At 47.9% G+C, this 25,408-nt stretch overlaps 2 protein-coding genes across 2 annotated transcripts; both read left to right on the top strand.

The window, feature by feature from the left end:
* The first annotated feature begins 287 nt into the window (after positions 1-287).
* On the top strand, positions 288-18,613 carry trpn1 (transient receptor potential cation channel, subfamily N, member 1). The gene is made up of 29 exons (XM_035524928.1): positions 288-626; positions 893-994; positions 4,756-4,851; positions 5,753-5,866; positions 6,402-6,506; positions 7,768-7,866; positions 8,049-8,150; positions 8,517-8,618; positions 8,741-8,839; positions 8,921-9,121; positions 9,357-9,458; positions 9,599-9,697; positions 10,161-10,289; positions 10,396-10,524; positions 10,748-10,864; positions 11,099-11,197; positions 11,523-11,723; positions 11,812-11,910; positions 12,028-12,234; positions 12,604-12,705; positions 12,851-12,949; positions 13,264-13,419; positions 13,607-13,714; positions 14,105-14,302; positions 15,093-15,302; positions 16,345-16,802; positions 16,926-17,842; positions 17,956-18,102; positions 18,210-18,613. The coding sequence occupies exons 1-29, from the start codon at positions 489-491 to the stop codon at positions 18,365-18,367; spliced, it is 4,893 nt and encodes a 1,630-aa protein (XP_035380821.1). The 5' UTR covers positions 288-488; the 3' UTR covers positions 18,368-18,613.
* Positions 18,614-24,220: 5,607 nt separating this feature from the next.
* LOC113585114 (G-protein coupled receptor 20) lies at positions 24,221-25,408 on the top strand. Its single transcript, XM_035525095.1, has one exon. It carries the CDS (start codon positions 24,221-24,223, stop codon positions 25,406-25,408), a length of 1,188 nt encoding a protein of 395 aa, XP_035380988.1.

Below are 25,408 nucleotides of genomic sequence, written 5' to 3'. Positions count from 1 at the left end.
GTGCCCGGCAATGCAGACATGCAATACATATTGGTTACCAGAGCATCGATATAAATCTTATTTAATTGTTTAAACTGTACCTAAGACGTGTTAAGTCTAAAATGTAAATCACTGCAATATTATGGGGTTTTTTTTAATTATTATTACTTCATACAATGCTTCCTTGTGTTTATTAAATTAAGTAATTCACCGCAGTTGCCTTAGATGAGCTTTGTTTGTTTGTTGAAGTGCACTAAAGTTCTCATTTCGACTTGGTTGACGATTCCAGGGTAACGGTATCTGCTAAGGCGGAGTCAGGAGACACGGACAGGGAGGGTCAGTGGGACGTGATGACCTCCTACTGAGTCCAGAGGAGCGGTTCCCCACACCTCTGTACCTGCAGGAGCGAATGTCGCCTGAGAGACCTTCCCGTGAACGAACAACTCACAAGGTTCTCAACTCTACTTCTTAAACCACAGAAACGTAGACGATGTCAGTAGTTTGAGAAGATGTCAGAAATAACTTCTGTAAATTCCGGGAGCGTGCAGCGCCTACTGCAGCTGTCTCTGAGAGGAGAATGGATTGCACTTGAACAAACGCTTAAAGCCTTAGACAAGGGAGACCCAGAGGTCTTCCAGTTTGACGAGGTGAGTTTATTTGTTTGCAGCTGTTTTTGTATTGTTTACCCACAGTGCATTTAAGCTGAAATAAACTGTAATGAAAAACGTGCTATTTAAAACACAAGTATATAAGTTAATTGAACCAGTGTAAATTTAGCTTAAACCTACATCAACACAGACCAGTGTGCAAGGTGACATACTTCAGTGTGGAATACCTCATCAAAGACAATTTGCACTTGTGACTGCCCTGAAATGCACGATTCTATTAGAGTTTGTCTGTTTTTCCTTTAAAGGAGTCGGGCTTAAGTGTTATGATGATCGCTGTGCGAGAGAACCGTCTGGCTGCAGTGGAAAGACTGCTGGAGCTGGGGATTAGTGCTGCGGAGAAAGCTAAGGTAAGGCTGCGGAACTCTGGGCTCAGTTAGTGTGAAGACCCACACAAACTCAGTGCTAAGGAAACTTTTCACAGCCCAGCCCACTGAGCCCAAATGCCGTTAATTGGTGGACAACGGGGTGACTTAATGGAAGGAGAGTTTCTGGCAGGAAATTAAAGTGCCCAGTGACTACGTGAATGAGCAGTGGATGTTCTTCAGCGCTTGCCTAAACTAGTGTTTCCAGCATGCATAGTGCTGTTAGACTGGTCTCCAGTGTGCTCCATGGATGGTCATTCCTTACCGATGGTTTTGCTGTCCGCACTCAGGCAGTATGCACTGGAAATTCCCAAATGTCATGTGAAAGTGTTATTGTTTGCCAAAGAGAAACCTGGACTTGCGTTGTACTTTATAGAATGCAGCTAATAAGCTGTTAGTAGTTGATTGTTAGTTAATCGTTGTCATTTTCTGAGCATCTACAACTGTGGCAAAGGCAGGCTTAAAATGGCAGCCAGTGGGCATGGTGTTAATAGTCGAGGAGGTTGACATCAGAGGGCGATAGAACACTAGGAAAAGGTCATTTGCCTATGAGGGTAGGAGAGGTAATGAGAGTGGTGAGTTTTAAAGCTGACCTTTACAGCGGAACGTCTCGGGGATGCTTCTTTTTTGTGTCTGACGCCCAAAAAAACAAACCCTTGAGTCAAAGCCATTACCAAATGCTTTAAAACTGCACAGAGGGAGTCAACCAGCAGATATAACAATTTCCATGTGCTAATATTTTTTTATCATCGCAAAGCATCTTAGCTCTGGTGTTAGTGTGACTTAAATGACCACTTGTGTTTCAGCTCTTTGATCGTGAACCAGGGTGGTTTTTTTTATGCTGCTTTTAAGAGCTTCCACTCGTGAATGCTTCCTGTCTATAGGGAAAGTCCATATGTAGACAAATAAGGGTAGTAGGCATGTTGTCCACTCAGTGACTGGAAAATAGCATATAAAAGCATCTGTCACTGCACGAGGGCATAAAACCCAATCCTCTGTGATTAGGGAAGAATAAGGTTCACATATCTGCAGGATGCCTGAGAAGGTTTTCTGCGCAGAATGGGATTTTCAGCATGAATTCAGAAGAGTGCTTGTTAACAGGCAAATGCACATTTCCACATTAAAATGCTTCATATTTAGTTTAGTGCAGTTTTAGTCACGGATGTGGACCATGATTCAGTAACCACAGGCCTCGGTCTCACAGAAAGAACATTTGAAGTGAGGGAAATCAAATTCTTAATAACAGTTTGTCAGTGTTGCTTCAGAAAGATTTTTAACAGCTAATTGAGGTTTAACAGCTAAACTGAGATCTGCTATCCTAGATCAACCCCAGAAAACAATTAGTGGAATTTTATAACATAGAAATCAGGAATTATGTGTCATTAACTTCATTCTGTGTGCTATAAAACGTCTGTTTCCAACTGGATTCTGTCAGCTAAAATTTCTGTCAGCTGAAATGTGCTTCCAACAAACAATATATCTAGCTCTTTTATATTATGTCCCATATTTACCCATGATTGCCTACATTAATAAAGCTCATGGGTACATTCCCAGTTTCATCTGAAGCCTAGAGCAAGCAGCAGCCCTTAGTGAACACCCCAGAGATTTATTTGTACAGAAACAATTCACTTATTTGGATTTTAGCCGTATATATCTAGAGAGAAAGCAGTGTATTAGCTCTGAATTAGGTCCTCTCATTTTGTGGATGTTCTTGTAGTGTAATAAGTCTCTCCCTGCTTTATAAAAGACCTCCAAAACCCCAGTTTGCTGTTGTTGTTTTTTTTCTTCACACTGCCAGCCAATTGGTTCAGAACAGGGTGCTAAACATGTGACCTTGCAGAGGTCAGACTAGCATCAAATGAGAGGCTGAGACTGACTTTCCCTCCCAAAGACAATGAGAAGATCCTCCAAGCACAAACAGCTTGTGGCACAACCAGGGTTCAGACCCACCTCCCATTCGCAAAGCTGAACGCTCCTCTGATTTTACTGGATGGATGCTTCTCCATAACTGCTGGATTTCAGTCTTAAACACTGGTTATTGTTTTTGAGCATACCACTCTAATGGGTAGAATCAATCTCTGTAGGAACTTGGACATAAATGCCATCTGGTACTGCCTGGGTGTTGCCAGGAGTCGTCCTTGCCTGGTCCGGGGTACTTTGGAGCAGGCTGCCATGCCATCTGAGGGACTAACCAGGATAAGCTTCGCCCTCTCAGGAGTCAGGAGGCCACGTGCATCCATGCCAGCACTCTCTGTGGCTTCAGTGGCATGCTGAGACCCACAGGATGAGAAAAACAGAGTTGATATTTTTCTGTTAATGCCTGGCCAGACTCCCTGTTCTCAGTGTGGATAGATACATTTGCAAAAAAGACATCATACTTGCTGGAGTTGGTGAACTTGATGAATTCTCTTTTTTTGCAGAACATTATTTGTGTCTTCAGAAATGAAAGTTTATTTTACTTGACAACACCGTCATAACTGGGCAAATTATCTTTGTTTTCTATATATGGCAATAACCCTAAGAGGTTAAAAGCACCAAGGCACTGGCTGGGAAAGGAAGCTAAATAAGCCAGGTTAAAATGAAGGGTCCCACCTTTTTTGGTGCTAGATTTATCCTGAAGGGGGTTGATGAGGGGGAACTCCCAAGCACAACAAAGATTACATTTTACTGTGTCAGTTGTTTCAGGTGCGCCACAGTCGCCTTTTACAACAGCCCTCCGGCCCACCTCTCATTCACCATCGCTGGTGTCGGCATGGCAATGTCCTTGGAATCCACTCATGGAGATGTCGGGCCCTGCTTAGCCTTCATAAGTGGCTCATATTGCGTCCAGGCCAGCAGTTAATCCGCAGCACCTATTAGCCCAGCTGCTCTGGACCTCTCACAGGAGTTTTGTACGCATATGTATTATGAAGATATTTGGGGTGTTTTCTTTGTGGTTTACCTCACTATGAAGTTACATAAGTGACAGACTAAAATGAAAAATGGAGTCATGCTGAGGAAATAGTCGGAGTGAGACAGACATTAAAAATGAAAGAACGGATAAAATCTCCAAACTATATTAGGCAGCATCTGCGTAGACTAGCCTTTAATAGAGGGGTTTTTAGTAGGTTTTGGTAGGTTTTGGTACAGCTCAAACCTCAATAACAAGGTTAAGGGTATAATACAATTATAATACAATCTTTTACACTCTTAAGTGGTGGTACTGTCATATGGCAAAACCTACTTGGAAAATGTTTTTGAGTTGTAGCTTTTCTGAAGCGGAAGTGTTTGACGTGGCAACGTTTAAACTAGATCAAGAGACAACAAGCGTAACATTAACAAGTGCCTCTGTGAGGGGTGGTTAGCAACCCTCCCTCTTTTATAAGAGTCTCGATGGCCTCGTCGCCCTAGGTCACACCACCGGAATGTCTGTTGTGCATGCAATTGGCTATCTGGATGAGTTGATTGAGTGGAGAAATTAAAGTAAGTCTGCACATTAATCTTTCTAGCATCTACCACAGATCTGGCTATGAAACAAGTTGAATTGCAGCAGATATGTTGATATAAGCATTCCTGTAATATTGCTGTAGTAAGCATTCTGGCCCTCCAACTTCGTCTTCCTGCCTAAGTTGTTCCGCGCAACTTTGAACTGCTTGGAGTTCACTCAGGCAGGAGATTGGGGAGCGAGAGCAAACACAATCACAACCCAGTTATGATTGGCTGTCGGAGACCCGAAGCTCCGCTGACTCTGTGGCCGCGTCCCACAGGATGGCAGGACAGCTCTGCACGTCGCTGCCGCCCACTCCAAAGACGACATCGTAAAGCTCCTGGCAAGAAAAGCAGACCCCAATGCTCCCGGAGGGGTGAGATCACCTCCTTCCATTTGTCATCCTTTATTCCTTTGCACACACACTCTGTTTCTTTGCCCTCTCCCGCAACCTCCCCCTTCTCCACCGCCGCTGTCTCCCGCCCTTTGTCTGGTGGTTTGTCTGTGCGTTGGGGGGAAATGCAGTGCGCTCTTCACTCAGTGCCCCTTCCTTTTATTCCTTGATCCTTTTTGCATCCACTTTCAGGCCTCTCACTTCCAGAAGACCCTTCTCACACAAAAAGACCAAGCAGGACAGGATTCCTGTGGCTTTGAGCCTTTGGCTTTTACACGACAATAAAACCCAGAATGTAACTGAACCCGTTATTAGATATCACCAGAAGGTTTTGGCAGACTTTGCATAGGGTGAGACATACTGTACTTAACGGTAATGGTTACAATCACTCCTATTGTCCCTGGGCATATCATCACAATTATTAGGTTTAAAATTATCCTACTGTGAATAATCCTTTCTAGACAGAATATACAAATGTGACGGGTTGAAACAGACAGAGAGAGAGAGAGAGAGAGAGAGAGAGAGAGAGAGAGAGAGAGAGAAGGGAGATTGGTGCTGTTGGTCTCTTACGATAGACGGCATTTTGAACAGCTCCGTGGTCTTCATGGGAAACGGCACCTGCATGCAAAACAAGTGGCGGAAAAGTCCCGCCACATCACGCCAAGGCTGAGGGCCATGTTTGCCCCTCCCACAGGCTGCTGCAGGGGGCACTGTAGGCAACACATACTACTGGCAGCACTAACAGTTCTCCGATGAATATGTCTCTTTGTTCTAATTGGAATAAATTATTGTACACTCAGAGGCAACCCCAAGGAGGAATCGATGTCTAATTAAAGGCGTTGATCACGCTGGCCCGTTGATCCATGTTGTCTTTAAACTCCAGCCCAAGGGCCAGTTGCCCCTGCACTACGCCTCGTCCCGGCCCACTGGTTCCCCCAGCACTGTGCAGACCCTGCTCAGACTCTCCAGCAAAGAGGCACGACTTGTTGCAGACAAGGTAAAGGCCGGATCTGTAAGCCACGTGACCTGCCAGTTCCCAGGCTTTCTGTTCCTAGACCTCTTTCTAATTAAAGACATACATGCCCTCCCACACAGTCACTAACAGCTTTTGCGGCTTTCTCTGGTTTAATATGCGCTTGATTCGAAACTATTGAAGTAATAATTTGGGAGGTGTGTTTATTCAAAAGTGTAATGGATTTTCCTAGCGGGAGAAAGTACGGAGAATAAGTCTTTCAGGCCCTCTGCATGACGGACAGGTCGGGTTAATTCATCTAACCATTTTTTTGAGAGGCCCAACTCTGAATATGAAATGCACCTTTAGTGCCAACTGCCAAAGTTTCATTGCTCTGTTTAACTTTTAGCTCTCTTCATGGCTGTATGGCTAAGTAATTAGTCAACAGGCATCGTTTGATGACGTATAGGGTTCTGTTGTTGCAAGCTCTTTGGCCTTGGCCCTCTGACATGATCAGATGAACACTTTCATTGTTTTCACTCGGGTTTCTCTCTCTTCTTGTTCGTTTCGCTGCATCCAGGATGGCTGCATTCCGCTGCTCCTGGCTGTCGAGGCTGGGAATGTCGGAATCGTCAAGGAGCTCCTCTCCAGCCAATCAGAGCCACAGCTCCAAGCCCAGAGAGCGGTAAGGGCTGTCACAGAGTGCCCTGCACCCAACTATCAAGTCATTTCATTTTTCCATTCAGATCTGTCTTTCTCGCTTTTCTCTAAATGAAAGAGCACGGGTAATTGTCAGGCCTTATTTTGTAATGAAAGGCGTCTGTGAAATATTGTGGATTTTTTAATTGCTTTTATTGGGTTTCCACCTTGAACACTTTTATGGAGTCATAGTTCTACCAAATTGGGAAAACTTTGCTTTTTAGATGAAGTGATCACTCTAAAAAAACAATTTAAGTGATGAAATTTAATTTTTTTTCTCAAGATGTGTTGTAATGGCAGTGTCATTCTGCTTTATTTATTTATTTTCATGCCATTGCACAGCTGAAGCAGTCGATAAACTTGTTTTTAATTATGGTTTATGTGAATGGAACAATGGCGTTAAGCTCAGTGTCATGCGCTAGTTCTCTCCTATGGGAAGCGCACCAGGGTTTTGTTATGAGAATAGCGTGTGGTGCTTTACAGAGTCATATCACCCCTGGCTAGCACTTTATGGTTTCTGTTTGGCTGAGTGTTGAAGTTACCACCCAAGTATGAGAATGTTACCATTTGTACCTCCTTCTCAGTGGATTTTAAGACAGTTCAGTTTTAATGGTAAATGTTTTATGTTCTTCAATTCATAAGAAGCTGAAATACAAAAAATATTGAATATATTTGAATTCTAAAAGCAATGTTTTAATAATAGTCTACTTATTTTTTCTAGCACAAACCTCAAATACCTCATCCAACGCATTAATGTCACAAGTGTTCTGATCATTTTCTTATTCCCTGCAGCCATTTTGAACGTTAATCACAGTGTGATACAATCTTTGCATCCACTTTTGAAGCAAAAGGATAATTTATTGTTATTTATTACATTTTTGCTTGACTTTCTCTGTTTAAGCAATACATTTTTCACCTAGTATTTATTGTGAAAAGAGTCAGCTTAGTGTAACGTGAAAAAATATCCCATCTGAAGTTTCTCATTGGCTGCTTGGGCATAAGGTGATGATGGACATTGAGCTAAATGAACAGATAAGTGTAATACACTATTATTAACAATTAGAAGATCTCAGATTATGTTACTGTCATGTAGTATGTTTTGTGCCACTACTGTTAATCCTAATCCCACGGTTTTACCTCACCGGCGATGCGTCGATGTAACATCACCTTAGTATTACAATACGCAAAATCATCCCATAGGATGCGATAAACAGGTCATTTGGACTGTAACTGTGTTCTGCCTTCAGGGAGTCGGAGACACAGCCCTTCACGTCTGCTGCCGACGTAAGGACGTTGAAATAGCCAAGGTCCTGGTGGAGTTTGGGGCAAACCTTGATTTCCAAAATGTAAGGGGACAAATATGTGACATCAGCTTTATACACCAAGGCTTTGGGAAATTGAATTAATTGCGTTCAGATGCTTGTAGATAAATAAAAACATACATTAGATTTAAAAGCTTACTGCTTATGCTTGAATAGTGAAGTGAGTTGGGATTCTTGAACTGTGCGATGTTGGTTCATTCGTGCAGGGTGAAGGGCAGACCCCTCTTCACATAGCATCCTGGGAAGGGGATGAGACAATGCTGAAGTTGTTCTACCAGAACAAAGCTAACCCCAACATCGTAGACAAGGTGAGAGCAAGGGACATGAGGCAGATAGTCTTCACTGCGCCAGAACCTCATCGAACCATGTCCCATTAAGGTCATTTCTACTCGGCCGTGGGTCATTTATCTGGCACGTGTGTTTAGCGCACAGTCACAGCTGTAGGGAAAATGTCCCTGGAGAAGTTTGAGGTCCCAGGAGGTCTTAAAAAACCTCGGTATAAAGAAAGTCTTCCAGCTGGGGTTTCACAGCCACTAGTGTAAAGATACAGTGTTTCTTTCCATCAGGGAACCCAGCACAGACGTGAACTTCACAGACTATTCCAGTGGTAACACGCAGTAGACCGCCGGACAGTATACGGTCTGGTTTTGTCATGTTCTGTCCCTTTCCTCCAGATGGATAGATCCCCTCTACACATCGCAGCAGAGCGTGGCCATACCAATGTGGTTGAGATCCTCACTGAGAAGTTTAAATCCAACGTGCTGGCAAGAACAAAGGTGATTTGCCCCCTCACACTTTCACGAAGTCACTTGACACTGAACAAACACCTGGCTGCGGTTGTTATGAGGGAATAGTGCCGCGTTGTCATGGGCTGTCTGCCTGCTCTGTCCTGGTGCAGGATGGTAGCACCTTACTGCACATTGCTTCCCAGTGTGGCCACCCAGAGACTGCCCTGGCGTTCCTAAAGAAAGGCGTGCCTCTACACATGCCCAAGAAGGTAGGGCCCCTTCAAAGTCGCGGGGCTGTTTACCGTCGGATCGGTAGCACGGCTGTCCTGATCTCCTTTTATCGCTGGCAGTCAGGTGCTGTGTGCCTGCACGCGGCCGCCAAGCGGGGACACGCGGCTGTGGTGAAGTCGCTGCTCCTGAAGGGGGCGCACGTGGACGCCACCACCAAGGACGGCCTGACGGCGCTCCACGTTGCCGTGCAGCACTGCAAGCCTGCTGTGGTGCAGGTGCTACTGGGATTCGGTGCACAGGTGCAACTCGGAGGGGGGAAGGTAACCGGCTTCTTCTGACACTTCATTGGCTACGTGGGCCTTATTTGATTTATTCCAGGGTGGACTGAGTTCAGTTCTGTTCTGTTCAGTTCAAGGATCGAGTTATATTATTCATACTCGAGTGTAATGAAGCTCGTGCCTCGCAAGTCCCCTGATGGTGTAACAAGCCGGTAATAAGCCTTCATTAAGCAGCAGTTCCATCACTCAGGTGCCCGGTCCTGTGTCCCGTGTGCAGGCTCTGGAGACCCCTCTGCACATAGCAGCCAGGGTGAAGGAAGGAGAGAAGGTGGCCGAGATGCTGCTGAAGAGTGGAGCGGACGTGAACGCAGAGCAGGAGGTCAGGAGAGCCCTTCACACCCTCAGTGGTTCTTATCGTACCTTTTCAGTTCATTCAAATGTCTGCAGCCTGAAGAGTGGATCAGGAGTCACTGGTGTACAGCAAGCACTCTCACAGTCCACTGTCTGTCTCTGGGTCAGAACGGGGAGACGGCGATGCATGTCACCGCACGCCATGGGGGTCTGCAGATGATGAGAGCTCTGATAGAGGAGGGCGCTGACCTCACCTGGAGATCCAAGGTACTCACCCAAACCCGTCTCGAACGAAACGCCGTGCCAGAACACAGGTCCTGTCACTGTAGAGCGACACGCTTTCTTTATGGTAGTAGCCAGTCCAAGGTGATGGACTCAGAAAAGACTTATGAGACTGAGCAAATATAAGTGGCTTTTTCAAAACGTCACAGCTTGGTGAAGAAGTGCTATTTATATTGCATGTAGAGACGGGTGTCTCCTGCCTTGCTAGGATAACTACAGAGCCTATACTCAGAAAATAAAGTGCAGAAATGGTTTAGGGAACAGTGCTTGATGGTGGTATTTTAGTTTTAGTTCTAGTTTTAGTTCTAGATATGGGTACTTGGCTCTTTTTTCAACTAATCAGTCAATCATTCAGTAGATAGAGTTTAGCGTTAATCAGTGTGGGCAATCTACCACACTGACTGAAGGCTTTTGGTTTGTATGCCTGTCTGTTTCTGTACACTCTCAGGCAGGGGAGAACCCGCTCCATGCTGCTGTGCGCCACTGCCACGCCCACATGGTGGAAGCCATCTTAAACTGTCTGACCAATGAGAGGAGCCGAGAGGAGGCGGAGCTCTGTGCCCAACAAGAGAACCAGGTTAGCAAGGCGGAGAATGTGAAAAAGAACAAAGCCATGTTCACCTGCGAATATGCAAAACGGGCCGCGTTGCAAAATGGTGAGAGATGGTGTGGTATCCTCGCAGAACGGCGAGACCGCCTTGCATCTGGCAGCTGAGCTGAGAAAGGACATGCTCCACAGAGATGAAGAGGACGTCCTCATCATCAGGACCCTGATGGAGTATAATGCTGACATCACAGCCGCCACCAGACAGGTGAGTCAGCGAGCTGTACCAGACACATTCAGCCTAGTCATGGGCTGAATAGCTTGTCTAAGGGTTGTGTAATAAAAGGCTAAATAATTGGTCCAACAGCCACAGGGTTTTCCCAACCACCACACCCATCAGAGCGAACCAGGCTTTTTGGTTATCGTGTTTGTGTGTGTTGTCGTGCATTAGCGTGTTTAGCGTGCGTCCCCGTGTCTCTATTACTCCTTAGGCAGGAGAGACTCCGCTCCATTACTGCGCCAGAGTGGGTAACGACGCGGTCCTGCGCGAGATGCTCGCGAGCGTCACCAGCAGCCGCCTGCAGATGGCCATTAACAAGCACGCCAAGGTACTGGCGCACCAGGCCCAAACAGGCGTCTGGGCTGGTCTGACACGCCAGCGTCTGTGTGGTCAGCTGGTTGCCTGTCAGCCTTCTTTGTCTTTAGTGATGGGGGAACCTCTCTGTGTCCGTCTCACTACTTCAGAAGGCTGTCTGTCTGACCAAACTATTTTTCTTGTCATGGATTTGCATATGTGTGCGTACGTGTGTGCGTACGTGTGTGCGTATGTGTGTATGAAACAGAATGGCAGGTCTCCGCTGCTCCTGGCAGCCAAGAGAGGCCACACGGCCGTGGTGCGGGTGCTGCTGGAAAACAGCGCCAGAGTAGACGTCTTTGATGAGGTGAGACAGATAAAGTAGCCCTGGCTGTAGGCTCTGGGTCTGTGTGATCGCCACAGCCGACTGTCTTTGCGGAAAGTCAGCCAGTCTGCTCTTGAGATTTTCTACTAGAAATTTGCGAGTAGTAGCACAATATTATGCGACGTAAGCATTAAGAGGAAGAAGGGCAGCAGATTGCTTTGTATTTTTTTAAATTGCCGTGTCCTCGTGAGAACCCAACGGTCTCGCCCGGGTCAAACTGCATTCTGTAATCCGAATTCAGCGTCACTGGTCACGTGACACCCGCGTTCCCAATCACGTGACGCATCGTGTGGCGTTCCATATGCAGGAAGGCAAAGCCGCACTGCACCTAGCCGCCGAGCAGGGCCACGACGACGTTGCCGACGTCCTCCTGTCCCACAAGGCCTTTGTGAACGCCAAGACCAAGCTGGGCCTCACCCCGCTGCACCTGAGCGCGCAGGCCGGCTCCGCCCATCTGGTGCGGCTGCTGGTGGAGGCCCACCAGGCCAGCGTCGACGCCCTCTCCCTGGTCAGCCTGCTCTCAGCCTCGTCGCATACCAACAACCAGTAATGGAAATTTCGGCTCTTTTTCGTCAAACGTGTTTTATTCCTTCCAGACTAAGCAGACCCCCCTGCACTTAGCCGCTATCAGTGGGCAGCTGGACGTGTGCAGCAGTTTGCTAAACCTCAGTGCTGATGTCACTGCCACGGATATCGTGAGTATTTAACCCCTCCGTTTCGGTCTGCTTGATTCTCGTTAGTCTTTTAATAAGTGTGACTACAGGGAATATGGGTTACTGTATGTGTGCGTTCGTGTGTGTGTGTGCGTTCAGCACGGACAGACCCCTCTGCACCTGGCTGCAGAGAGTGACCACTCTGAGGTGGTCAGGCTCTTCCTGAAGCACCGGCCCGAGCTCGCCACGCTGGCCAGCACCGGCGGAGCCACGTGCACACATATCGCCGCCGCCAAGGGCAGCGTGGCCGTCACCCGCGAACTGCTCAGGTTCACCCAGGGAGGTGCCGCCACGCTGCACAGCAAGGTCAGGAGGGCAAAGGTTACACAGTTCTTCCAGATCAGGTGTTGATTCTGAGCATATCAAGTCAAGCCAAATCCATATAACACCAAGCATCAGGATAAGATTCTGCACATTGAAATTATTCAGAATATAATGTGGGCTGACAGCTTACATTAATTTTTTATATTTTATTGTTTTAAAGAGATTTTGTAACTGCAGGTAAACCTAATACAAGCTTGTACAAGCTTGCGAATGCTAGAAGTTAGATTTGGGTAAACATTCATATAACATTCACTAACTTGGTTTTGAGCTTTTATTCTTGTAGGCATCTTTACAGCAGACAGCTGTTACACACGCTTATTGTAAAGCACCACGAGCTGTCTGTCCATGCAGGCTAATGGGTCATGTCCCCTGCATCTGGCTGCTGGCGGGGGTCACACAGAGGTCACCAAGGTCCTCCTGGATGCAGGCGCTTCAGCCACAGAGGAGGACTCAGTGAGTCTGTAAACACCTCGACACGGGGTCTCACCACGGACGATTCACGCAGCAGTTCTGAATGCACAGATTCGTGCCATGCTTGAGAGCACGCATTATGCGTGGAAACTTCGGCACAGCGTCCCATGGTGGCGTGTCTCCGCAGGACGGAATGACCGCTGTCCACCTGGCTGCCCGGAATGGACACACACACATCCTGGAGGTGCTGAAAGCCAATGTCTCCTTGAAGATCACTAGCTCCAAGGTACCACAGCCAGATGTGTGTATGTGAGCACATTGTGCGTGTGCGTGTGTGTGTGCGTGTGCGTGTGCGTGTGTGTGTGTGTGTGTGTGTGTGTGTGTGTGTGTGTGTGCTCCACTGTGGCTTCTGGGATACGATTTAATCTCATTTTCCTACATCACACACCCATTGGAAACTGGGTCTGTAAACACAGTAGGTATTGAATGGAAAGGAAATTGAATAACTGTGCGTGTCTCTGTGTGTGTGTGTGTGTGTGTGTCTCTGTGTGTGTGTCTCTGTGTGTGTGTCTCTGTGTGTGTGTCTCTGTGTGTGTGTAGACAGGGCTAACAGCTCTACACGTGGCCGCCTGTTTCGGACAAGTGGACTTTGTCAGGGAAATTTTGACCAAGGTGCCAGCAGCTATCCGCAGTGAGCCTCCCACAGGCAGACGCAGCAGCAGAGAGGTTACGCGGAGGCAGCCGCACCCTCCCGAGGTGCCGGCGCTCATTCCCCCACGGCACACGCGCACACACGCATTCATACATGCACACCATGGCTGGCAAAGGCTGGGCCGCATACACAGACCTTTCTGTTTTCTGTTTGGGTTTATCTTTCTGTTGTGTGTGTGTGTGTGTGTGTGTGTGTGTGTGTGTGTGTGTGTGTGTGTGTGGGTGTGTGCAGTCAGGGTACACTCCTTTGCACCTAGCAGCTCGGTCGGGTCATGAGAATGTGGTGCGTTTGCTGCTCAACTCTCCAGGAGTCCAGGCTGATGCTCAGACAAACTCTGAGGCAATATTCCCCAAACCATTTCCTTACACACACACTCACCTACACACAGACCTATACCCATTTTTGTTCATTATCAATTCAAGTAAAAACATATATGAAAGAAAAGAATCCTTTAATTTGTGATAAAAATCTAAACCGCAAGATAGTATTTCTTTGTGTATATTGAGATATATCTTTGGGGCAATAGAAACTACTGAAAATGTCTGGCTCCTGCACGATCACCTTTAAAACTGAAACAGAACCTATAATATATAAAAATAAAATCTGTTCCATCTTGTTGTAAACACTCTGGATAAGTGCACCTGCTAAATGAATAAATGCACATGAATGAGTCAGATGGTCACATGATTTCACGGAACATAATGGCGTGGAATGTGCGTGCGTCTCCAGGGCATGACCCCTCTGCACCTGGCCGCCCAGAGCGGCCACGCAGCCGTTGTGGGCCTCCTGCTCAGTAAGTCATCCTCCCTGCTAAGCCTGCGGGACCGGCACGGGCGCACGTGCCTGCACCTGGCCTCTGCCCATGGCCACGTCGCCACGGTGAGGACCCTGCTGGGCCAGGGTGCTGACATCCACCACACGGACCAGGTGAGACAGGCACCGCCACTGTGGCGTATGCCCTCGGGCCTCTTGTAATCTCCCCACACATGACTTTAAGAGCAGTGGAGCTGATATATTCACAGCAAAATATTTATTTATTCCCATTGATCAGTTATCGCATTTGCTAGCAAACTCTATGGTTGTTAAGGTATTTGGTGATGAAGGCCAATGGCATGTAAATCTCAGATGTCTTGCAATGTGGTGTGTAGCCTGGGTTAACACGTCCCTCTGTTGTCCTGCGGCGTGGTGTGTAGCCTGGGTTAACACGTCCCTCTGTTGTCCTGCGGCGTGGTGTGTAGCCTGGGTTAACACGTCCCTCTGTTGTCCTGCGCCGTGGTGTGTAGCCTGGGTTAACACGTCCCTCTGTTGTCCTGCGGGCGTGGTGTGTAGCCTGGGTTAACACGTCCCTCTGTTGTCCTGCGCCGTGGTGTGTAGCCTGGGTTAACACGTCCCTCTGTTGTCCTGCGCCGTGGTGTGTAGCCTGGGTTAACACGTCCCTCTGTTGTCCTGCGCCGTGGTGTGTAGCCTGGGTTAACACGTCCCTCTGTTGTCCTGCGCCGTGGTGTGTAGCCTGGGTTAACACGTCCCTCTGTTGTCCTGCGCCGTGGTGTGTAGCCTGGGTTAACACGTCCCTCTGTTGTCCTGCGCCGTGGTGTGTAGCCTGGGTTAACACGTCCCTCTGTTGTCCTGCGCCGTGGTGTGTAGCCTGGGTTAACACGTCCCTCTGTTGTCCTGCGGCGTGGTGTGTAGCCTGGGTTAACACGTCCCTCTGTGCCAGAGCGGCTGGAGTGCCCTTCACTACGCATCTAAGGCCGGCTGCCTGGCAGTGGTACGCTTCCTGGTGGAGAGCGGCGCATCCACACGGGCCGAGTGCCAAGCCGGCCGCACGCCGCTGCAGTACGCGGCCGAGGAGAACCACCAGGCCACCGTCGGCTTCCTGCTCCGCCGCCATGACAACAACACGCTACGTCTGCTCGAGGATAGGAAGGTGAGGTCCACGTCGTCAACATGACTCTCACACCTCGCCGCATTTTTTCTCCACTTCTGTTCTTGTGCAGTCCATGTGCAACTGGTGTTAGTGACTTACTAAGTCTACGGTCCAGACCTTACACTCGTCTTGACTTACTATGCCCAGTAGAGGGCAGTATTGTACAATTCTTAATAGTCCTTTCATCTTCGAGAAAAACTGCTGGTTTCTCGGACATTGCTCTCTTTCCTTGTGTTTGACAAAATGTTTTACAATAACTGAGTTTATTTCTTGGACTGGTGGCAGAATTGAATGGCGTATAGCATTCTCCCACCTCAGAGTGAGTCCGTCTGTACCACTGAGTGTTGGCCAGAGCATGTTGTGAGCAGCGTTATGATGGGGTAAATCCACGGCTAGCATTTAGGTCACCTTTGCTCACCTGGGGACCTATGAATGCCCTCTTCACCTGCAGTCCCTCACACTCTCTGAGAAGGTGTGCCAACACTGGGCTTGGTTAAGAAGGCCATGTGGAGTTGTCATTTTAATCGATAGTGTGCTTTGCAACTTCTGTTTACTTAATTAATTGTGTGGATTTGCACTGTATCACCGTCACATAGATTGTGTTTAGATTGTGTAGACGCTATTGCTGTCATGTAGATTTGTGTTTAGTGCAGATTGTGTCTGTATTTTGTGTTTAGCCTCCAAATGTAATATGTGATTTTAAAGGTAAGAACTGTACCAGTGGGCTGGTCTGTTATTATTACCCACATTTCTGAAGCGTTTCACTACTATCTTTGTTCCTAAATATATAGAGCCACTATGTACAAATATGCATTTGCCATGCTCTGTTTTGAACCTTATAGCTAAGTTGTTGTGTACCTGTTGTCCTTGAAAGGTTTTGTAAATGAGAAGGGAATCCTGTAGGCTTGGGGTCAACCCTGCTATGGCTTGCATGCGGCCTTCCTGCGTGAGACAAGGCCTCCCAAAGCAGAAGATGTAGGGAAGGGTCAGATCTTGTTCCACGTTGGCAGACGTTTGTGTGTGTTACATCTATCGCCTGCAGTTTGTGTTCGACCTGATGGTTTGTGGGAGGCTGAACGCCAACACGGCCCTGGAGGAGCTGGCGCTCCACTCGCCGGCGCCCCTCACCACAGCCGTGCGCCTCTCCCGCGCCCTCGCCCTGGCTGCCCTGAGGGAGAAGGAACGCTCCGTCGACCTGCAAGCCGCCGCCCGCCACTGCGAGGCCGTGGCCTCCGACCTCCTGACCCTGACCTCCTCGGTCGAGGGCAGGGGCGCGGGGCTGGTGCTCCGGGCCGTGGACCACCGAGGGGCCAGCGTGCTGGACTGCCTGATCGAGGGGAGGCAGAAGGGTGTGGTGGCCCACCCGGCCGTGCAGAAGTACCTGACGGAGGTGTGGCACGGCGGCCTGCAGTGGGACTCCTGGAGGTCCTCGCTGCTGTTCTTTAGCCTGCTGCTGTGCCCACCTGTGTGGCTGGCCCTCTCTCTGCCGCTCAAGCACAGGTACACCCCAGTCAGCACGCACACGTCACGTGTCGCCGCCATTTGCTCTGTTTGAATAAACCGCCAGGTTTCAGACCACATCCTACTGGTCAGAACAGTTCTGTATGTATGCTCTCTGCACAGGTTCAGCGCCGTTCCCATAGTGAAGTTCATGAGTCACCTGGTGTCCCATGTCTTCCTCCTGACCCTCTTTATCCTAACCATCGTCTACCCGCCCGTGTGCCCTCTGTCCGAGGGCCGGCTGCTCCCCTGCTGGTGCGAGTGGCTCCTACTGGCCTGGTTGTGTGGAATGCTGGTGTCGGAGCTCAGTCACCCCGGTGAGCGGGCAGGGCTGGCCTGGATCAGGCTCCTGCTCCTGGGTTTCTCTGCCGCCGCTCTCCTCTGCCACCTGCTGGCCGTGGCAATCCAGCAGTGGCCCCTGAGCTCCGCGCACTTCCTGTTCGCCCGCAACGTCCTGTTGGCCGTGGCCATGACGCTGGGCTTCGTCCAGCTCTTGGAGTTCCTCACCTTTCACCACCTGTTTGGACCGTGGGCCATCATCATCAGGGACCTGATGAAGGACTTGTGCCGCTTCGCCGTCATCCTGCTGCTCTTCCACACGGCCTTCTCGCTGAGCCTCGCCGCCATATGCCAGCCCGTGTATCCGGCGGGCGGGGATGGGAACACCACCGAGGGGGCGGGGCCTAGCGAGGGCAAGGAGCTCACCCCCCTGGACGTCTCGATTCTGCTCTTCTATGCCCTGTTTGGCCTCACCGAGCAGGAGGACATCCCAGCCCTGGAGCGCTCGCCTGCTGCAGCCACCGCCCTGGCGCACCTGGCATTCGGCGTCTACCTGGTTGTCACGGTGATTGTGCTGGTCAACCTCCTCATCGCCATGATGAGCGACACATACCAGCGCATCCAAGCGCAGTCAGACACCGAGTGGAAGTTCGGCCGCGCCGTCCTCATCAGGGACATGAGCCGCAAGTCCGGCACGCCTGCACCTTTCAATCTTCTCACCAGCCTCTTCTCGCACATCAAGGTTCTCTGCAAACACAGAGGTACAAGCTGACCCTTTTTTTGACTTCAATATTGATGAAACCCTGTGCTCTATAGCACACATGACCTGTGCATTTAACTTCATTGCGTGTTCAACTCACGATGGCCTCCACAGGGAAGCTGTGCTCGTCCAAGGGCCAGGATCTGATGGGGGAGGAAGAGGAAGCAGGAGGGGCAGCTGACGCCGGCTCTCTGGACGCATCGGCCCACGCCTCCGTCAGCTGGCTGCGAGGGAACAGGAGAACCCAGATCCTCCCCGAGGGCGAGTACCCACGCTCGGCTTGCGGGAAAAAAAACAAACAAACGAACGAACGAGCGATGTCATTTACTGTGCTGACGACGTGGCTCTGTCCTGCGTATGTCGTGCAGGGGTGCCCATGGCGATGCCCAGCCTTGGAGGGCAGGTGCAAGTGGAGAGTGTGACAGACTGGGCGGTGGTGGTGCAACGCTTCCTGGCTCTACGCGGCCAAAAGGACAGAGTGGCACCAGACATTGGCAGCTATGCAGACCCGCTTCCCCATCCGTGAAAGAACCAGCCTGCTACCAACACCACCTTTAACCTGACCACGGCCGTCTAGGACTATCGTGTTGTCACTGTGTTTCCAATCCGCGTTTCCTTTAGTGTCTTTACATGCTCTATGTAATCCTTATATTTACAAGCCTGTTCCTGGAGAAGCTCTATGTCTCATCTATATCAATTGTGTCCATGTCCAACTGTATAGATGTACTGTAGATGCTTTTTAAGGGAAATAAATGAATGCCACTGCCTTTAATACTCTGAAATATTAATTACAGTATTATTTAACGTACATTTTTTTAAATGAAACTGGAAGAATACTGAGTAATATTTGGAGCTGCTGAAATCTGCTGTACTATTATGATGTCAGTGTGATATCTTTCAGTGACCTTGTTTGTCCTCTCTTCCGTTTCATTTCTCTTGAGTTGGTGTCCCTAAAAATAACTAATAGACTACCTTTTGGGATCACTAAATCTGAAATGCCATAATTATGTAACTTTTTTGTGACAAGGTCCTTACTGTGGGGATCTTTTACTTTCTTTCATAGTTTTTCTTAAAACTGAAAACTTTCGTTTGATATATGTAACAACATGGGAATGACCTGTGCATTATTTAATTCACTTGTTTCCCCGCTCAGGTTTAACCTTGTTTGACTAGTCAGGTGTTTTTCCACTCGGTTTCAATCACCTGTTTGACTAGTCAGGTTTAAATAACTCATATGCCTGGCCCGGTTTTTCAGAATAGCCCCAACTGAATCCATTCTTTTGAAAAAACCTGCCCCGGGGTACCCGCAAGCCCCAAACTCTGCCTATGCCTTGCTGCGCGTGCTAACCAAGACATGAGAGACGTTCAAAGAAGGCATCTGCGCAGGCTTCGCCGGGCCCCCTGGCCTGAGAATAAACAGGTGTTGGTAAGTGTCCAAAAAGCCCACAGGCAGATATATGACATCCTGCCCTCCCATCCATCCCCTCAGAGCCCTCTGCAGGAAGTGTTTCCTATCAAACCTGATGGAAGCTAAATGAAAACAAAATGTCCCCCGCTCACTCGGAGATTAATGGCAGTGAACGCTTAAAGCAAGTCACAGGTTCAGTCTCTCTGAGGCAGGGAGAGGAGCAGCGACATAAACACCCATGATGGCTCCATATTTTACACTTTTATGAGGAAAGGTTTGGCCCTGCATTTATATCGACAAAATCAAAATACGAATTTTCTGTTTTAATTGCAAATTAAGCACAATTGCACGTTCACGTGAGCACTTGAAAGATGTTTTCCTTTCGGGGGGGGGGGGCTGTTAAATCATGCATGTTTCAGTGGAGTGTTCTGGAGTTTATTTGGTTTTCCAAGTAATTATTTTCTTCAGGTATTTGTTTCTGTCTTGAAGGTGTTTGGCGGTTTACATCCTCAATGACTTCGTGAGGAGGCTTCCAGCTCATATGCACAAATGTTCATTGTTATTATTATTATTATACAAATGACTAACCACAATTTGTGGTTACAAATGTAATCTAATGACATGCTTCATTCATGCACAAAGGTCATTTGGCACATTTTTACAATTCAGAACTTCATGAAAGAAATAAAACACACAGGAATGACAAAACATCACATCATGTTCAGTTTGAATACATTTACTGTAATGGCTCACTGGTCTGGTTATTTGTTGCCTAAGTCTAATATCATTAATAGAATTACAACAAGGTCTGAAATAAAATTAACTACTTATATAAACTATTTTTCTTCCCCTTTGTGTTAAGCACAGCATATTTTTACAGTAATTATGATGTCTGATTTACCTGGAGACATGGCTATATAAAATGTATTGATGTTCCATTAGTGCATTAAAATGCTTATATACACATATTAAAATACATAAATCTAAAATTATTGTTTATTAATATTCATATTGGCCACAACGAGGTGCTAATTATTGGTTATTGGATTGGCCCAGAAATTCAACATATGTACATGCCTACTAAAAAGAATAAATAAAGTTATTATAGATAAGTAGTTCCAATCAGTAGTAGCAAAGTATTTTGTTACACTGTAATGATATGGTATGCAAAAACAAAACAAAAGCAAGGAACTGTGTCAAAATAAAAGTTCCAAAGAAAAATGTCACAAACATTTTCACATACACTTCGTATGTCACTTTAAATCTATGGTCTTTTAGTCATCTTTAGGCCATAGGTCCCTTATAGTGCCTCATCATTCCTCATTATTCTATATCTTTTCTGCATTACTCTAGGACTACGACCGTAAGACTCAAAAGTGTGTGCATGAAGTGTCAGTCTAATAGCTTTAGACTGGGGAGGAAAGAACTTGAGGAAGGCTTCACACGCGCTCGTGCGCGCACCTGCAGTTTCCCACCGCTGGTTCCTCTGCGTACGCAGGAGAGTGGATGTTATAATACCGCTAGTTTATAGGCAGTTTTAAATGCCAGTGCTGAAATATACTGGCACTCTGGCCTCTGTCATAATGACACATGTTTAGAGCCTGAAGGCTGAGGAGTCTAGCGTGACCCCAACCTGTTACAGTCCTGTCAACAGTGCTGGAAGTGATAGAATTACTATGTGTTTGACAAGCCCTGTCAGTATTCTAACAGCCTTCTGTTTATTCTGAATGGTGTGAACAGATCTCGGGACCACATCCTTTCTTAAACATGGGTACCATTTCCAGCGTTGGATTACTAGGTTGATACAAAGCGGATGATCGCTAATGTTTCTTTCTCCTCGTGCTACAAAAGATGATTGCGAGGCAAACAGTGTGGCAGCACTCAGGCGCGAGGCCTGTCGTAGCAAAATAAAAAGGCCCAGGAGATTTAGCAATGGCAGAGGGGTTCAGGATGGCAGACCACCCCCGGTCCTGCTCGAGAGAGTCACGTCAGAGCGGTGAAACATGACCTTTCAAAACAAAGGCCCAGTGCTTAAGCCCTGTAACTGAAACACAGAGAAGAGAGAATTACGTTGAAGAGTATCTCTGCCTCACACACTCCTGCAGGAATGTGGAGTGCAGAAATCCCTAACTTTGTCAGGGTTACTACTAATAACACCTTTCAAGTTATTTTTGAGCCATTATTCTTTATTTGTGAGCGCAAACGAATCTTCCCTGATGGAGGTCTAAGAGAGTTTTTTTTTACTGAGAATTAGTGAAGAGAATAAGAACGTGTTACTGAGAGTAAACTGTGTAGAATAACAGCGGAAGTGACTGGATCTGCATACGTCCTTCTCTGGCAACAAATGCTATATGGCAGGAAACTATGCGTCTATGGTCCTTGGGTGACTTTTCTTTTAAAAAAACGTTGTGTATGTCACGCTACAAGCCTAAATAATATCCACCCTAGAGACACTCTCTGTTCACAAACTCACTGATGAAGGGATGGAAAATGGTTCTCTATGGCAGATAAGCTGTAGTCTCGAAACATACCCCATTAAGGTATTTCTATTAAAGTGACTGGTAAATGTATATTAATCTACTGTGTTGTTTTTTGGGGGTTTTTTTCACACTGAGAGGCGCAGAAATTGCTCTTGGAGACACGGCTGACGGAGGACACAGGCGATGTTCTCACTCCACCCGAATCTCCCCATCCTGTCGTCCAGGGGCCCTGTCTGAATGGAACACATAAAGTCATGTGTCACATTAGTCACTTTAGAACTGGACCCCCGCCAGGCGACTGAAGATGCTTCCCCAGCAGACATGGATGAGTTAAGGAAGGTCTGTTTACAGAACGATTTAAGCTGGTTACGCTTGCTGGGTGTTGTCCTGAGCTCCCTGTTCAAAAGAAGAAAAGGTGGTGGATAAGACATCCATTTCCTGAATATTACATATACAAACTCTGTACACTCCTATACTCCTATAAACCAGTCTGTTCGTGTGGTACACACACTTTTGACGTATAAACTATTCTTTTCTATACTAAATTAAGTGTGTAACTGCTTGGTATTTAAACCTGCACCTTTCTTCAAGGTGACGATAATGTAAAGATTAGGTGCACCGTGTGATTAGAAGCACAGCTTTACATCCACATTTGACATCTCTGCTTGTTTCCAAACACTGATAACTTTTTTTTTTGGGGGGGGGGGGGGTTATTGAATGTGAATTAGGAGGTTAGATGTGCATACATGTGCAACTTGCATTAATAAGCTGCATCCATCAACTCAAACTGAAATATGAAGTTAACACAATCTGAAACATGTATAAACACACTACAAAAGATTGTTATGGGCAGTGCTGTAATTTCTAACAATGCTTCATCAAATGAATCATTTTTGTAATGTAGATTTAATGCTGAACTATTTTTGTTTTCTTAAAATATTGAGCCGATTCCCATATAAGGCTTAATAGGACGCTACATTGTGCAATGAGGTTTGAACCATTTATTCACAGGCAGTGATGTCAGAACAGGAGCAAAGCAAACACACAGCTACAGAGAGAGAGAGAGAGAGAGAGAGAGAGAGAGAGAGAGAGAGAGAGAGAGAGAGAGAGAGAGAGAGAGAGAGAGAGAGGCCCTGGGCTATGACACACACATAGTGACTCGTTGAGAGGTTCAGGGGATTGTTGAATCAGAAATCATTAAGAGGTACAGATGGGCAGCACTACACTACCAAGAAAAAAAAATTGAAGACTATTCAATGTGACATAGGCGTAGACGAGACATTTTTAAACAAAAAACGAGGGTCTCCAGGTTTCGACTGGTCTGGGTTGTTTGGGGTTTTTTTTTTACCACTTCTGAAGTGTGTTCTGAAGTGTCTCTGTATATGATGTTCTGTGGCTGACGAAGTATGTGATTCTAGCGAGTGAACTTTGGTAACTGAGTAGTCGTGAGAAGCCTGCATCTGAACCTCTGGAGGTTCTGCACCACTGGAGAGCTCCACCACCTCTAAAAGGTAATGGTTTCCTCACAGCCTCATTACACCGCTCTTCACCAACCTTGAGAAGTGAACGTCTAGAAACACAGCATGGTTTGGGAAGTAGGTTATAAAAGGCAGTACGGTTTTATGCAAAAAGAAAAGGTTGTAGGATGTTACAAGGTCATGGGTAATGTTAAGATGTTTAACCATCCACACAAATCCACACTGCATGACAACCACTGCTTTTTTATATAAATACTGGTTCTATTGCTTAAATTCTAGATGGCTGGTTTTTCTTAGCTATTGTTAAGTCTGGCATCCATTAAGAACCATTCTCAGTCTTATATAGAGCTTTTCTGAAAAGTATGAATTTTCATTGCATCTCCCACTAAGAAAAAATATAGACTATGCCCTTTTATTCTGAATCCTAAAAAAATACGGTAGTGTTCTCAAATGTATTCATAATCCTCTGGGTGTGAGTTCCTCTGGTTTACCTTTTTCTTTCTTTGCTCTGTAATTCTTTAGGACTGTTATGTGTGGGTAGCTTCATGCATTTTAACCACCAGTCTCAATCATTCTCACTATGGCTTCACTCTTAATTGAGACAGATGCATTATGTTACAATAGCTCTGCGCTCTCGCCTTGTGCTGTGCTGTTTAACGTAGTGAGACTTCGTTTGATTTATGGATTCATAGTTTAAGATGGTGTCATGGGAACCTGGGCCAAAATAAAGAAACGTTTCCAGCATAAATTTTCCCATTTTGTGGATCCAAGCCTGGGCCCTTTTAGTTTTACTCTACATGACCCTTAAGTGTTATGTGTTAAATGTGTAAATAAAAAAAAAATTTTAAGAAAAAGACAATTTGAACTTATGTATGGCACCGCACGCCTCTCTCATGCCCATGAGACATGGTGACATCACGCTGGCACTACCCAAAAAATGGAGTGTGAGAAAAGTCCAAAACAAAGCAACCAAAGTCTCCTCTGTATGTTTGTTTGTTTGCATTCTCCCAGCCATGGAGACCATTCTGCGGGAGTTTTTCAACATTACGCCAGATCCCCCTGTAAACACCTCCCATCGCCTCTGGGGGGTGCCCTACCTGAAGAGGCTGGCCCATCTAGATGACGTCCTGTACCAGGACTTCCACGTCCTCTGGGTGTCCCTCACGGTGGTGAACAGCCTCATGTTCGCCGTTGGTCTCGTGCTCAACAGCCTGGCCCTCTACGTCTTCTGCATGGGCACCAAGTCTCGCACGGCCCCCGTCATCTACACCATCAACCTGGCCGTGGCTGACCTGCTGGTGGCGCTGTCGCTCCCCGCCCGCATCGCCCTCTACTACAGCGGCGGCGCGTGCGAGGCGTGCTCCTACGTGCACACGTTCAGCTACTTCGTCAACATGTACTGCAGCGTCCTCTTCCTCACCAGCATCTGCGTGGACCGCTACATGGCCGTGGTGTGGGCGGCAGGGACGGCGGCGCGCTGCCGGAGCCCCGCCGCCGCCCGGGCCGTGAGCGCCGCCGTGTGGCTGTTCGCCGTCGTCGTCACCTACTCGTTCCAGACCACAGCGCTGGAGTTCGGCGGCTCGGCGTGCTGCCGCCTACCGGCGCTCTTCGCCCTTACCGTGCTGGAGTTCCTGCTGCCCCTGCTGGTGATCGTGGGCTTCACGGCTCGCGTGGCCTGCGCGCTGGCCGCCGGCGCCCTCATGCCGCAGAGCCGCGGCCGACGGGCGCGTGCCGTGCGCCTCCTGCTGGCCGTGCTGGCCGTCTTCACCGTCTGCTTCACGCCGTTCCACGTGCGCGAGGCCGTGCTGTACTTCCACCTAGGTGGCAGTACAGAGCAGCATGTGGTGGCCTACCATGCCACGGTAACCCTCAGCAGCCTCAACAGCTGCCTGGACCCCGTCGTCTACTGCTTCGTGCCAGACAACTTCCGCTCGGCCCTGCGCCGGGCCTTCCGCGGTAGGGCAGCGCGACAGGGCGGGGCGGGGGGTGCGGTGGTGTTCGTGCCCAGCGCCCGCCGGAGCTCCACGGAGTCCGGATCGGCTGTGGCCTTCGCCTGCGGCGTGGCCGCTCTCGCCCTCAGCCCCTGTGCCCTGCCTCCTCAAGAACTGCCAGCATGGAAAAGAGAGGCAGCGAGAGGAAGAGGAGGAGGAGGAGGAGGAGGAGGAGAAAAGGCAGGTCCAGAATCTCCAGATGTGCACTGA

The sequence above is a fragment of the Electrophorus electricus genome, chromosome 4 (genome assembly GCF_013358815.1).
Source record: "Electrophorus electricus isolate fEleEle1 chromosome 4, fEleEle1.pri, whole genome shotgun sequence".
Lineage (NCBI taxonomy): Eukaryota > Metazoa > Chordata > Actinopteri > Gymnotiformes > Gymnotidae > Electrophorus > Electrophorus electricus.
This window is presented reverse-complemented; position numbering and strand designations above follow the sequence as displayed.